The sequence below is a fragment of the Heteronotia binoei genome, chromosome 11, assembly GCF_032191835.1.
Source record: "Heteronotia binoei isolate CCM8104 ecotype False Entrance Well chromosome 11, APGP_CSIRO_Hbin_v1, whole genome shotgun sequence".
Taxonomy (NCBI): Eukaryota; Metazoa; Chordata; class Lepidosauria; order Squamata; family Gekkonidae; genus Heteronotia; species Heteronotia binoei.
In genome coordinates this window covers 48,908,261-48,920,296 of record NC_083233.1, presented here as the reverse complement: position 1 = coordinate 48,920,296, position 12,036 = coordinate 48,908,261, and the positions used below count along the sequence as shown (strand labels likewise).

Below are 12,036 nucleotides of genomic sequence, written 5' to 3'. Positions count from 1 at the left end.
TCTGGCTGTTTCTCGGCCTCTCGCCCTGGACTGCAAGTCAAGTCGACGGCGCTTCTCGGGCCAGCTGGCGGTGTCCCAGGCCGCTGTAACCCTGCCCGCCCTTCTGCATCCCAGAGCTATTTCCAGCCTTTGCTCTCCCTCCCTGCAGCGCCGCGCACAGGCGGACCAGAGCCCGGGGCGGGGGCGGGGTGGCCGCCGCAGCCTCCAGCCAATCACGGACCTCAGCCCGGCAGCGACTGACGTCACGGGCGGCTGATGAAAGGGGCGGCGAGCTGTTGACGGAGCTGCAGGTGCGTAAAAGTCCCGTCGAGAAAGTGGGGGAGAGCGAGCGCGCGGGAGGGGCTGCAGGGCAGAGGCGGATTAGTCAGTTTCTGGGTGCGAGTCCGGAGCGGCGCATCTGGTTCAGAGAAGGTCGCGCACAATTGCGGGGCAGTCCCGGGAACTGGTTAGTCCGCCTGTTGCTCAAGGGCAGGAATGCCTCTTTGCAGCTCGGCGGCGTCCCCCGCTCAGCCGCCCATCCCACCCTGGCTGGGCAAGAAAGAAAGAGCATGTGGGTCTGTTCCAATAGTGCGTCGAAGGCAAAGGCTTTATTTGTTGCCCCCGGCAACGGTCCAGACTCCCCAGTCAGGATCCCACTCCCAACAGGCTTGGAGAAGAACGGCCTGGCTCTTTATTAGAGTGTTAACTTGTTGAAGTGTTTTTTTATGGCACGGAAGTAAATAACATCACATGAAGCTTTTGTTAAACAGACAGGACTCCCCCCTCCCGGTTTGTTGGCAACCCAACCCTCATGCTTCCCCAGTTCTGCCGCCTTCTGTGTCAAGTGAGCCCGTTGCTGCTGTGATTCCTTCCCATAAAGAGCTAAGGTAGTCAGTCCAAAGAATCAACTGTGGTTCGGTATTCTGTAGCCAGCAAAGCGGGCCAGGAGGCTTCCCCTTTAGTTAGTTCCTCTCACCATTAGAACTGCAGGCAAAGCAGAGCAAGAATCTTCCAGTGCCTTTTTGGAACAGAGCAGGTTTTTTTTAATTGATGGAGACCCCTGCTGCTCTGTCGGTAGCGGGGAAGGGAGTTCCCTAGTTAAGGGCAGCAGCTGAGCAGGGGCCCCCCCCCCCAGGGCTCCCAGCCCCTGCCACACCTCTGAAAGGGAAGGTTCCTGGGGTCAGACCTGAGCAGGTTGGGTGAAGGCAGCCCTTCGGGTACTTTGCAAGCAGGCCTGGAAACAGCTTGGAAGCCAGTGCAATCAGTGCTGTACTGTGTCAAGTGTCTGCTAATGCCCTGGCATCCGACTGCACTGTTCTTCCAGTGGAATGGAATTTATATTTGTGGCAAAGAGACATGCAGTCTCCAACAATCCTTGCTTCCTGCTGCAGGTCCCCTGGTTTCCTGACCCCCCAGGAACAACATTTCAGGGAGGAGTGGGAAAGTCCCACTTTGTGAAGTCTATGGCAGATGAATACACACCAGGATTTTTCTTTGAGAACTTGACTGATTAGAAGTTTCTAGAATGAGTTATGAGTTCCACGACACACACACGCACAGGGCGGTTGCTTTGGGTTTATAATTTGATGCCAAGCAATCAGGTCCATTAGCTGAGGTCTCGTGGTTCAGTCTGGATCTGATTGTCAGCTTCACCTGCAAACACGAAGCTGCCTTCTACAGAGGCAGACCATTGGTCTATTCAGGTCAGTACTGCCTGCTCTTACTGACAGCAGCGAGGTCTTGCACATCAGCTACCAAGTCTGTTCTATGGGAGAGTCCAGGGATTAAACCCGAGATTTCCTGCAGGCAGAACAGGTACTCTACCACCATGCACCTAAAGAGGGCTCAGGACAATGCACTGCTGGGTACAGAGAGAGGATGTTACAAGGGTTAGAACTGCAGGTACCATACAGCTGCTGAAGGAGCAGCAAGGGCCAGTGATCCTCATGATGGGGGAAGATTTAAACTTCTGGGCACTGGAGAAATTGCTTTCCATGCTCCACATGTGTTCTTTGCCTGTCTCACATGTTCAATGGGTTGTAACCTTGTGGGGTGGGGAGAGTTTCTATGCTAGCCCCTGAAAGCCCTTTGCTGGCTGTGGTAGAGGAGGCTGTTGGGCACTCAGGCTACAGAAGAAGTTGTTAGGGTGCGGCTCTCTTGACCATGCCTGCAAAAACCCAGTTCTGTTCTGAATTTTACATCACTGGATGATCAACCACACCACAAAAGCAGGGGCGTCTGCAGCTTAGAAAACAAACTGGGTTAGGCTAGCACTGCACTTTGTATTTCCAGCCTGTGTTGTTTCCCGTCCTGCCTTGTCTGCGTCAAAACCTGACGTTCAGCACTGATCCCTACAGTGCCACGTACAAAGCAGAACCAGTCCTGGTTTGGGAGCACGAATGACTTTTAGCAAAACCGTGTTGTTTATCTTGAGTTGCGTTGTTTTTGGTAGAAGGAAAGCACCCTTGCCTGCTAGTATGTATTAGCTTGTTTAAAACTGGCTGCTGTCTCGCAGTGCGACTAAGCTCCAGCGGGATGGTGAAAAAAGATGAGGCTGTTTAAAACCTGCTCTGCTATTCTGCGGCTTCTGCACTTCAATGTTCGTCAAAGGTGTGAGTCTCTGAGCCTACCCAGTGATTCGGAGGCTGGTGGCTAAGCCGCTCACTCTCCCTTGGTCTCCTGGAAGGCAAGAAGCTTGCTTCTCAGGTTTACAATACAAAGCAGAGCTGCCTTGCAGGGGAATCCCTGCACCCAAGGGTCTGCGTGGGTGGAAGCGGAGTCTGAGCCCTTTAGAAGAAACAAGTTTCCCCATAGATCCACCAGAGGGCGCCAGGGACTTTTGGTTCTTCTGTGATTTCTTTTGCGCTGTTATCATCAGACATTATTTGATGTATTTCTCCTTCCACTTCTTCCAGGGGGCTCTCTTATTCCCCCACCCCATGCTGGACATGGGCCTTGGCTCAAGGGCACCCTGGAAGGACAGACTCAGGAGCTGAGCTCATTGCTGTCGAGCTCAGCCCCCTCACACGCAGCCCCCTCGTAATGCTTGCAGTGTGATCTCCAAGATCAATTTTTACTGTCCCCTTAACTCTAGAAGCCCCGAACCATATTTGGGTATGCAGAGAGGGATACTGAGCAGGTGATTTGCAGGAACTTATAGATTTAAAACAGCTTCTTAACAGAGCAGGCTGCAGGTGATGGGGCAGATGCCTACTGCAGTCTAATGGGGACATGGAGAGACTCCGTGGGATGCAGAAAGACAGGAGGAACTCCAGAGCCGATGGCAGCTTTTGTGCGATCGAGGAGGCGAAGGCTGCTTCCGACCTGAATTTTCACTTTCATCTTCCCTTTTATTCCCCCTGATGGAAAATGCCCAGGAGCTCCCTCAGCAGTCTGATGTTCCATCCTTCTCGATGCACCTATAAAAAGAACAAGGCTTTAAAAAAAAGAGAGAGAGAACCAACCTGACAGCCCAAGCAGAGGTTTTGCTAAAGAGCTTTTGCTGCCAGCTCCACACACAGCCTCAGATTTCTGGGTCTCAGTTCTTGTTTGATTTGTTTTATTTATTTCAGGCTGTGGGTTACTTAAAAGCAACGCATAACTAAGATGTTTTAAAACTAGTTGGAGATCTTAAGGTTGAAATCTGCCCTGTGGATGGCTCCTGGATGGCAATGCGGGACCAGTGTTGATGCACCCATCCCTGCCATCTCTGTCACTTGTAAGAACCACCCACCCCAGCTGCCCCTGAGGCTGCAGCTCATCAGAGTCTGTGCCAGTGAGAAGAGCACATGGGTCAAATTAATGCCTCCTCATCACCAGGTGTGTGACCATGATGTCCAAATCTTGGGCAGAAACCCCGGAACATTCTCTTATGTCCTTTAATGTAGGTTCTGAATTGCAGGTAGCACATGACCTTTTGTTTAAGGGAAAGGCTATGAAAATCAGAAATGCAGAATGTTCCCCCCACACGCATACAGGAAAAGAGAATCCACTGCATTTGAAGAGATAAACCATGTCTTTGTCTTTTAATTGTTTGAATCAGAACAAAGAAGTGCATGTTTCATATTTACCACCCCAAGGAAGAAGAGAATGTGGCCTATTTGGGGTGTGCCCAATAGGGCTGATTTGGACTTTACAGAAACCATCAACAAGAGGATGCGAGTTCCCAACCGGCTGAAAGCGGCGGATGAGTCCAGCTTAAAATATCCAAAGAGAGCTCCCTCAGAGGACTTTCCTTCACCTTTCCAGATGTACGTCCCTGATAGGCTTCTGCCAGCAGGTAAAGCAGTGTGCCTTCTTTGGGTCATTGAGTGAATGGATGAGATGTGTTGTTCATGTGGCATCCTGGTTTGTGTATTTGTTGGCTTGGTCACTGAACAGTGAGGAATGAAGGCCAAAGCACCTGGGGCATGATGGCTGAGAGACAAAGATGACCCACTTGATTGATGCAGCCTTGTCTTCCTGTGTTGTGGGGAGGAAGCGTGCAGTCAGCACATCTAGTGTCTAGAAGCTGCAAACCTTGCATGCCAGGTGGATTTGATGGAGGAGGGTCACAGTGTAATATGCACAACCTCTTGATTTATTGTTGATGTGACCTGGAGATGCAGGGGCTGAGGGAGCCACTTCCTGGTCCCAGCACTTTTGAAATAAAGTGTTAAGGGTGGGCTGCTGCTGGCCATGCTCTGTGGGGCAAAGCTTCTGCCGCCAGATGTCTGGTGCTGGTTAATCCACATGTATTTGGTGATACTGCATTTGTGAGCTACAGGCTTTTGTCCTTTGCAGAGTGAGGGGGCAATGTGAGAAAACGGTGGTCTGGGATGGATAGAATCCCTGAGCTGACTAACTGTGCAGTCTTCAGCAACATTGCATCCTTCCAAGTCAATTAGGATGGCCCTGCAAAAGATGGTGAGGTCTAATCTGCAGACCCAAGATGGGGCATTCTCTACATTGCCCTCACCCCTCCAGACCTGTCCTCGAATCTTAGCTGTGTATATATGTCTGCATCAACCTTTAAAGTCCACTTAGATGCCTACAGAGACATTATATTCAGTATGTGTCCAGAGATGTGGGCAAGGTTACTTGGATCTCTCCCTGTCTCTTTCTTCCCTCCAGTAACAAGTGTTTTCTTGTGGGGCTGATGGAGACCCTTTCTCAACTCTTTCCTTTCTCTCCTCCCCGTAGAAACCAGGGACATACCTTTCAGGCCTGCCTTGGTGAACCAGATACGGCAACATTGCCTGGCTGTGGCTGACCCTCTTCTGGAGCCTTCAGGCCCAACCACCATTCATGAGGAGCATCCCATTCTGAGCCTCGTTTCCAGACCAGGATCTCAGAAACGCAAACGACTGGTAACTCTGTACAGGGCAGACTTGGGAGGTGGTTGACCGTTAAAAATAGAAGGGGGGGGGAGACCAGCTGTTCTCCTGGGCTCTGGAGAGAAGCACAAGAAAAAGGGGAATTTCAGAGGTGGACTTATTCATTCTGGGGCCCTGGGCAAAAGTCCAGATGATTCCCAGAATTACTGCCACCCCCCCACACGTAAGGGGTGTCTCTTGCCCTATATGAGGCAGGTGGGAGCTGTCACTGGAAGCTGACTGTTAGGGCCTGGGATAGGGTGGGTGTCTGTTAGAGTGAGCTGGTGTACAAGTGATTGGTACAAGTGGCTGGTGTACGTGGCACTGTGGAGTGCAGTGTTCCTTCTAAGCTGAGTTAGTGTGAGCTGGCTTATGGTTTTGTTAGCCTCCGGCTCACACACTTTTGTCTTAGCTCAGGAAAAATGACCCCAGAGCAAACTAATTTATTCAGTAGCTCACAACTTTAATGCCAGTAGCTCATGAAGTAGGATTTTTGCTCACAAGACTCCACAGCTTAGAGGGAACATTGGTGGGGTGTAGGCGGTTGGGGTTCCCCTAAACATGGTTCCTGGGGCAGCTGCTCCTGTTGCCCATTGGCTAAGACCATCCCTGGGATTTAATTGCAGCAGAGCAGGTTTGGGGAAATGTCAGTCTAGAGAGTGAGATCACAATTTTGGCATCTTTTGTTAGCTCTAATTAAGTCCAAAAACCACAATCTCCCTTCCATACATAACGGCAAGGCTTTTTTTGAGCAGGAATGCACAGGAACGCAGTTCCATCTGGCTTGGTGTCAAGGGGTGTGGCCTAGTATGTAAATGAGTTCCTGCTGGGCTTTTTCTACAAAAAAAGCCCTGCATAATGGGAATGGACTGGGTTGGCCTGATTGTGGGGGAAAACATCCCTTGCTGTGTTTGGTGTCCTATCTCCTTGACCTGGTGCCGCTGGGTGTGTTTGAAATCACTGCTTGAGGCTTGTGCTGCAGCCAAACGCTCCTTCGCATCTTCCTGGAGAAAGGCCTGCAGGGTTTCTTGAACTCACAGCAGAGGCTGTTGGAGATTCTGGGGAGTGACATTCTGCCTCCCCCTCTTTTGCTTCCACAGAGTCATCAAGGCAGAGCCCGGAAAGAGAGAATCCTGAGTGAGACCTCTCAGCTGGCCCTGTGCGGGGTCAGACAGAGGCGTGAATGGTAAGAAAAAGTGGTGTGCGTGCGTGCAGTCAAGTGCAGGGACCTGCAAAACCACGAGGCATCTTCTTCCTGTACTGGGGCATCATGGCATCTGCTGACACTTTTTCTGACATCTGCCAATTGTTTTTAGGATGTGGGCAGAGTAGGGCTGCCAGGTCCCACATGGTAATTGGTGGGAGGGGGTGAGGTGGGGAGGGAGGCCCAGGCTATGTTGCCAGTGGCATGGACGTATCAGTTCTGGCATGTATTGGAAATGACATCAACATGTTGCAACATTATATTGGCACTCTGGTAGTTGGGTGAAACTGTGGTAAAAATGGCATCCACCACACAGTTTTTGCCCAGATACCAGAGCATCACTGTGACATCACCAACATGATGATGTCAGTTCCAGTACACAGTGGAAATGAAGTTGCCGGATCACTGATAACATAGCATGAGCATCCCTCCTGCTGCTAGTAAGTTCTCCCTGCCTACCAGATGATTGGCTGCAGGGGTTCCGGGGGGGGGGGTTGGGATGGGGGGATTGCCTGCCTCCAGGAAGAGACTGACTCTAGGGCAGGGTCAGGTGGGGCTTTTGCCCAGCAAAGCTTCTGATAGGCTGAGGAATTTTTTTTTCAAATGTTGCTTTGGCAGCAACTTTCACCACAGCACAAGGATCTTCACTGTGTGACTGAAGGTAAGCTGCGGCAGCCATTTTGTGACTGGCTGTGCCCCTGAAGGCAGCCATTTTGTGGCAGGCATTTAGTGACCATGCCAACCATGATGTATCAGAATTTCCAAGATGCCTGCAAGCTCAAAAGAATTGGAGACCCCTGCACTAGGGTGAAGGTTTCCTCCGGCCAACACTTCTTCCCCAGGACAGGCAACCTGAATGGAGCCTGGGTCTTCAGCTGCCTGTCAGCTGGCTCCTCTTCTCCTGGTTCTTGTCCTGGTGCAGGATTATCAATATCCGGGGTGGTATCTTCTTGGTTAGCAGCACAAATCAGGCATCAGCTGACGTAGACCCTGAGATATAGCCCTACTCACTTGACAGTCTCTTGCCTGGAGCACTTTAAGGGTCATGTTGCCTTGTTGTGTGGGTGCATTCCAATTTAATGGAGTTTAATTCTTTAAAAAATGGTCCATCTAACCAAAAGTGGCTGGAGTGGCTGCCCTAAAGCAGGGTTTTTCTGCATTCTCTTTTTCTTGCTTTTGTGTTCCTGTCCTTTTAGTGGTTTTTCTGCACATGTTTTACTCCCTCTAGTGGTTGATTCAATATTACATCGGTGTATGTCCAGCATGTCCCACTATAGATTTAAACTGTAGATTTTTATGCTGGACATAAAGTGTTATAATATTGAATTGACCACTAGAGGGAGCAAAACATGGGTGGAAAAGCAAAGCTGCCCCCCCCCCCCGCCCCCAAAGCAACAGGAACACACATGCAATGAAAATGAGAATGTGGAAAAGCCCTCTGTCTGGGCAGATTTCATTGGCAGCTGTTTGTATTTGCACTCTTTTCAGAAGTCTTTTTTTAACTCTTTGAGGATATCACATAGAAATATTTGGTGGAACCCTGTCTTTGACTACATGTTGGTGTTTTGAAGGCAAGGCAGGTTTCTCTTTGCCTGGCCAGAGGGATTAATGGATATGGTTGTGTATATATGTGCCCTGCAGGCTGGACACAAGCTTGCCCCCTGACCCAGCCCCTCAGTTTCCTCCATTCCATTTGGAGGGCAGGATCTTCTCCCTGCAGAACATCCTTCAGGCACTGCGTTTCCTGGGACACCAGCTGTTCCAGCTGTTTTGGAAGCCTGGCCATGCCCCACTGAGGTGATTCTCTTCTGCTTCTAACAAGGGTGTGAAGATAAGCATGTGCTTTTTAACAAGCTCTTAGCATGTGCATTTACTTGGTGCAGTAGTGACTGAATCCTTAAACTACAAAAGGCTGGCCCTTGCCTCTCTGCACATCCTCCTTCCACCCACAATTTGCTGTCCTTGGTTCTGCACTGGACCAGACGATCCTCAGCACCATATGGAGGTGGTAGGGGAGAAGAAATGAACATCTGGCCTGATGCCTGCAGCTAGAGCTTTGTGTTCTGTGTCGGTAGGCATCCCAAAACTCTGCAACAGGAAAAGCTGGATTCTCTGACCTGCACAAATTATGCAAGTGAACTGTAAGTTCACATACGCTTTGCTCACTGCGCATCATTTATTTTATTCTGCTTTTCCTAATCCCACTGAGCTTTGCCCCCCAACTGTCAAAAATCTTTTTCATTCTCTCATGGGCTTCTAGTTCTTGACCTCCTGACTTGGAGCCCAAAATAAAAGCATTAAGAAAAGTATTTCAGGAAAATATAAAAAGTGGATAAAATGATGGTGATAAATTTGCAGTCCTCTTGTATGTCATTAGTCCCATTTTCTTTAGTGATAAAGACTCATTTTGCCGCAAAAGTGCTCAGAGAATAGCTCCCCTTTCTGATCAGTGTGACAGGTTTCCATGGGCCATCTCTTGGACTTATGTAGATAGCTGCCAGTCAGTCTGAACTGCACGATCCTTCTCTTTAATGTCATTTTTACATCTTATAATAATAATATAATAATAAATTTTATTTCTACCCCGCCCTCCCCGCAAAGCGGCTCAGGGCGGCTAACAGTAAGTAATATATTAACATAAATAGTAAAACATTAGATTAGCAATTAAAATTACACATATAAAAACCCGTTAATTCAGTTAAAATACTTAATTTTACATTACATTATATTATTGGACATTCTAGAACCTGGCTCAGAGGTCAAGAAGTTTAGTGGAAGAGACAAGAATAAAGAGAGGGACTTAGCAGATATTGTTTATTAATTATTTATTTAGGACATTTCTGTGCCATCTTTCCACCCGGCTTAGGGTCCCCAAGGCAGCAAACCATCAACAACATTAAAGCAAGCTTTTGAAATTTGTAGTATAAAAACAGTTAAGCAAAACACATACACAGTTAAAACACATACACAGGAAGGAGGGTCAGTGGGGGAATGCCAGAAGAAGCAGACAAATCTTCATCTTCAGGAACATAATGATATAAGGGCACACAGTCAGATCTCCCTGGGGAAAGAAATCCATTATTTTGGTGCCGTGACTGAGAAGGCCCTTTCTTGGGTTTGCTACCCAAGCTTGGTAGCCAGGTGGACTCTCATCTGGAGAACTGGGTTTGATTCCCCACTCCTCCACATGCAGCCAGCCAGGTGACCTTGGTCTAGTCACAGTTCTCTCAGAGCTCCCTTCTCAGAAGGTGACAGGAAGTGTTTGCCATATCTTAGGCTTGGTTCAGACATCATGTGCAACTCTGATTTATTTTAACTGTGGCTAGTTTGTGAAACCAGGATTCACCTTACAGGTGGGGATTCATCATCTGGTTTGTCTTGACAAATGTTGACTTCATTGCCTTTGCTCTGTAGTTTTGGAGGGCATCACCAGGGAACAAACCAGGATTGATGCAGGATTAAGGTATTGATATAGCACATAGTTAAGATGTTAGTAGTGAAGACTAACTGTGGTTAACAAACCAACTTCAGATCCTGGTTTGACAGACCCTAACTAACACTAGTTAGTGAAGTGATGCATAGTCAGATAACTCACACTTAACGTTTACTTAAGGCACTGTTTTGTGTAATATTCTTCTGAACTGAACCTTTATACATATATCATATGATCACGAATGAGAGACAAAGAGTGAGGCTGAGACAGACCAGGGCCAGATAGCTTGAGTGATTAGATATTGGAGATGAGGATAGATCTGAGATCTCTGGATTCGTTAAATTCATTAGTCATCTGCAAATTCATTGGTCAAATCAACTAGCTGTGTTTGGAGGAAAAAGACAAGGAACCTCTAGTTCATATCTTTAAAAAGTGAGGTCAGAGGATATATTTAAAAAATTAAAATGAGCAGCTGAAGGGAACTGAACTGTACCCCTTCCCATTCCTCACCTCATGGTACTCTGTTTTTTTGCTTGAAATACCAGAATGCAGTGAAGAAAGGTTGGGGAGGGGTTGTAGGGTTTAGGTCCCCTTGTCCACCTACTTGGTTTGACTTTAATTGTAGAGTCATTTCTCCCACTTCTGACTCCCTGTTATATATACTTACCTACTTCCTTCATTTGCCAAGGATCTGCTGCTGCCAGCTGAGTGAATAAGAAGTAGAATTGCCTATAACACGGGGATCTTTTCTCTTCTCTGCCTGAAATTTGGCAAGGATGGAGTCGTATAAGGATCTCATCCACTGAAACCAATAGAAACACATTCAAAAAAGAAATAAAAAAAAATTAACACATGCACTGGTGACCATAAGGAATAACAAAATTAAAACTAAAACAGGGGTAGGAATGTGTGTATCCCAAGTTGGTATTGCATATAATACTTTTTTTGAAAGGGGAGAGGGAGGTCAGAGGGAATGACAGAGCAATGATTTCTGGTTTAAATACTGCCCCTGTTGGGTTTGGGGGCAACCTCCTGCCCCATGAGCACCCCACACATTTCCTCTCTCTGCACACTTTGTGGTCCTGTTTTCTTCTTCCTTTTAGTGCCCCAGAGACAAGTGTGATCTTGGAAAGCTCCTTGGAGGAAATTGGCACCGCTGAGATTCTGGCAATGAGAAAACAAGTATGGGAAGGTTTTCTATTGGTCCTCCCCCCAAGGTGGGGTCCCTGCTCCCCCTGGGCAGGAGAAGTCCCACAAGGGTTGCCTTCCTTTCAGAAAGGCTTCCTGGGCCTCCTTTCCATGCCTGCCCTATGTCTTCAGCTTCTCTCTCTTTTGCACAGTCCCTTGTGTCTGACCTTGTCCCCCTGCCCATTTTCTTTCTTTTTAACAATATGCAGTTGGCTAAAATCTCGGGAAGGCTTCGGAGTCTGGAGGAGAAATACATGGGCTGGCGTCAGAAGGAGCTGGTGGTCTACTCTGTGCTGGTCTCCACGTATCTTCTCAACATGTGGCTTTGGATGCGGAGATGAGGATGTGAAGCTGTAGGAAGCTGTGTGTGAGAGATTGGGAAAGGATGAGGCTTTGTTTGCACTTTGTGCTTTTTAACTTACACTGACCCTATGCCTAGATACTCTGGGACTTGACTGCTCCTGGTTGTAATAGGAGAATGGACAGAATGAGGTGCACTTGTTACTTTAGCGGAAGTGGAGTGGATGTCGCAGCACACACTTGGTGGCTTGAAGGGAATAACACCGGGCTGTTATTCTATCTAGTTGCAGCTGGACCAGCAATGAGTGAAGGTTGGAATCCTTCAAAGATGTCAAATGCTCCAAGGAATGGTGATGCAGGTCTTTTACTTGAACCAACCTGGAGTCCAGGTAACTCACCTGAGTCCTCAGTGGACTAAACCCATGTTTCCTTTCAGGGAGCCCTCAGGACATTTTGGACCAAGGCAGTTCCAACTGGAATGACACTAGAAGAAATGGAGTTTTTTGAGATGATGGGGTTTTTTTGGGGGGGAGGGGGTTCTAATGCCGATTGTCATCAAAACTGATGGGATGTCTGTC

General features: G+C 48.2%; 1 protein-coding gene across 2 annotated transcripts; it reads left to right on the top strand.

Annotated features, from left to right (window-relative positions):
- Window positions 1-228: 228 nt before the first annotated feature.
- LOC132579272 (mitochondrial fission factor-like) lies at window positions 229-11,710 on the top strand. 2 transcript variants are annotated; one of them, XM_060249527.1, is made up of 7 exons: window positions 229-290; window positions 4,059-4,258; window positions 5,161-5,327; window positions 6,434-6,519; window positions 8,179-8,334; window positions 11,074-11,152; window positions 11,368-11,710. In XM_060249527.1, exons 2-7 carry the CDS (start codon window positions 4,069-4,071, stop codon window positions 11,497-11,499), a joined length of 810 nt encoding a protein of 269 aa, XP_060105510.1. In that variant the 5' UTR covers window positions 229-290; window positions 4,059-4,068; the 3' UTR covers window positions 11,500-11,710. The 2 variants fall into 2 exon arrangements, with proteins under 2 accessions (XP_060105510.1, XP_060105511.1); XM_060249528.1 differs by lacking the exon at window positions 8,179-8,334 and having other exon boundaries at window positions 230-290.
- Window positions 11,711-12,036: the final 326 nt, after the last annotated feature.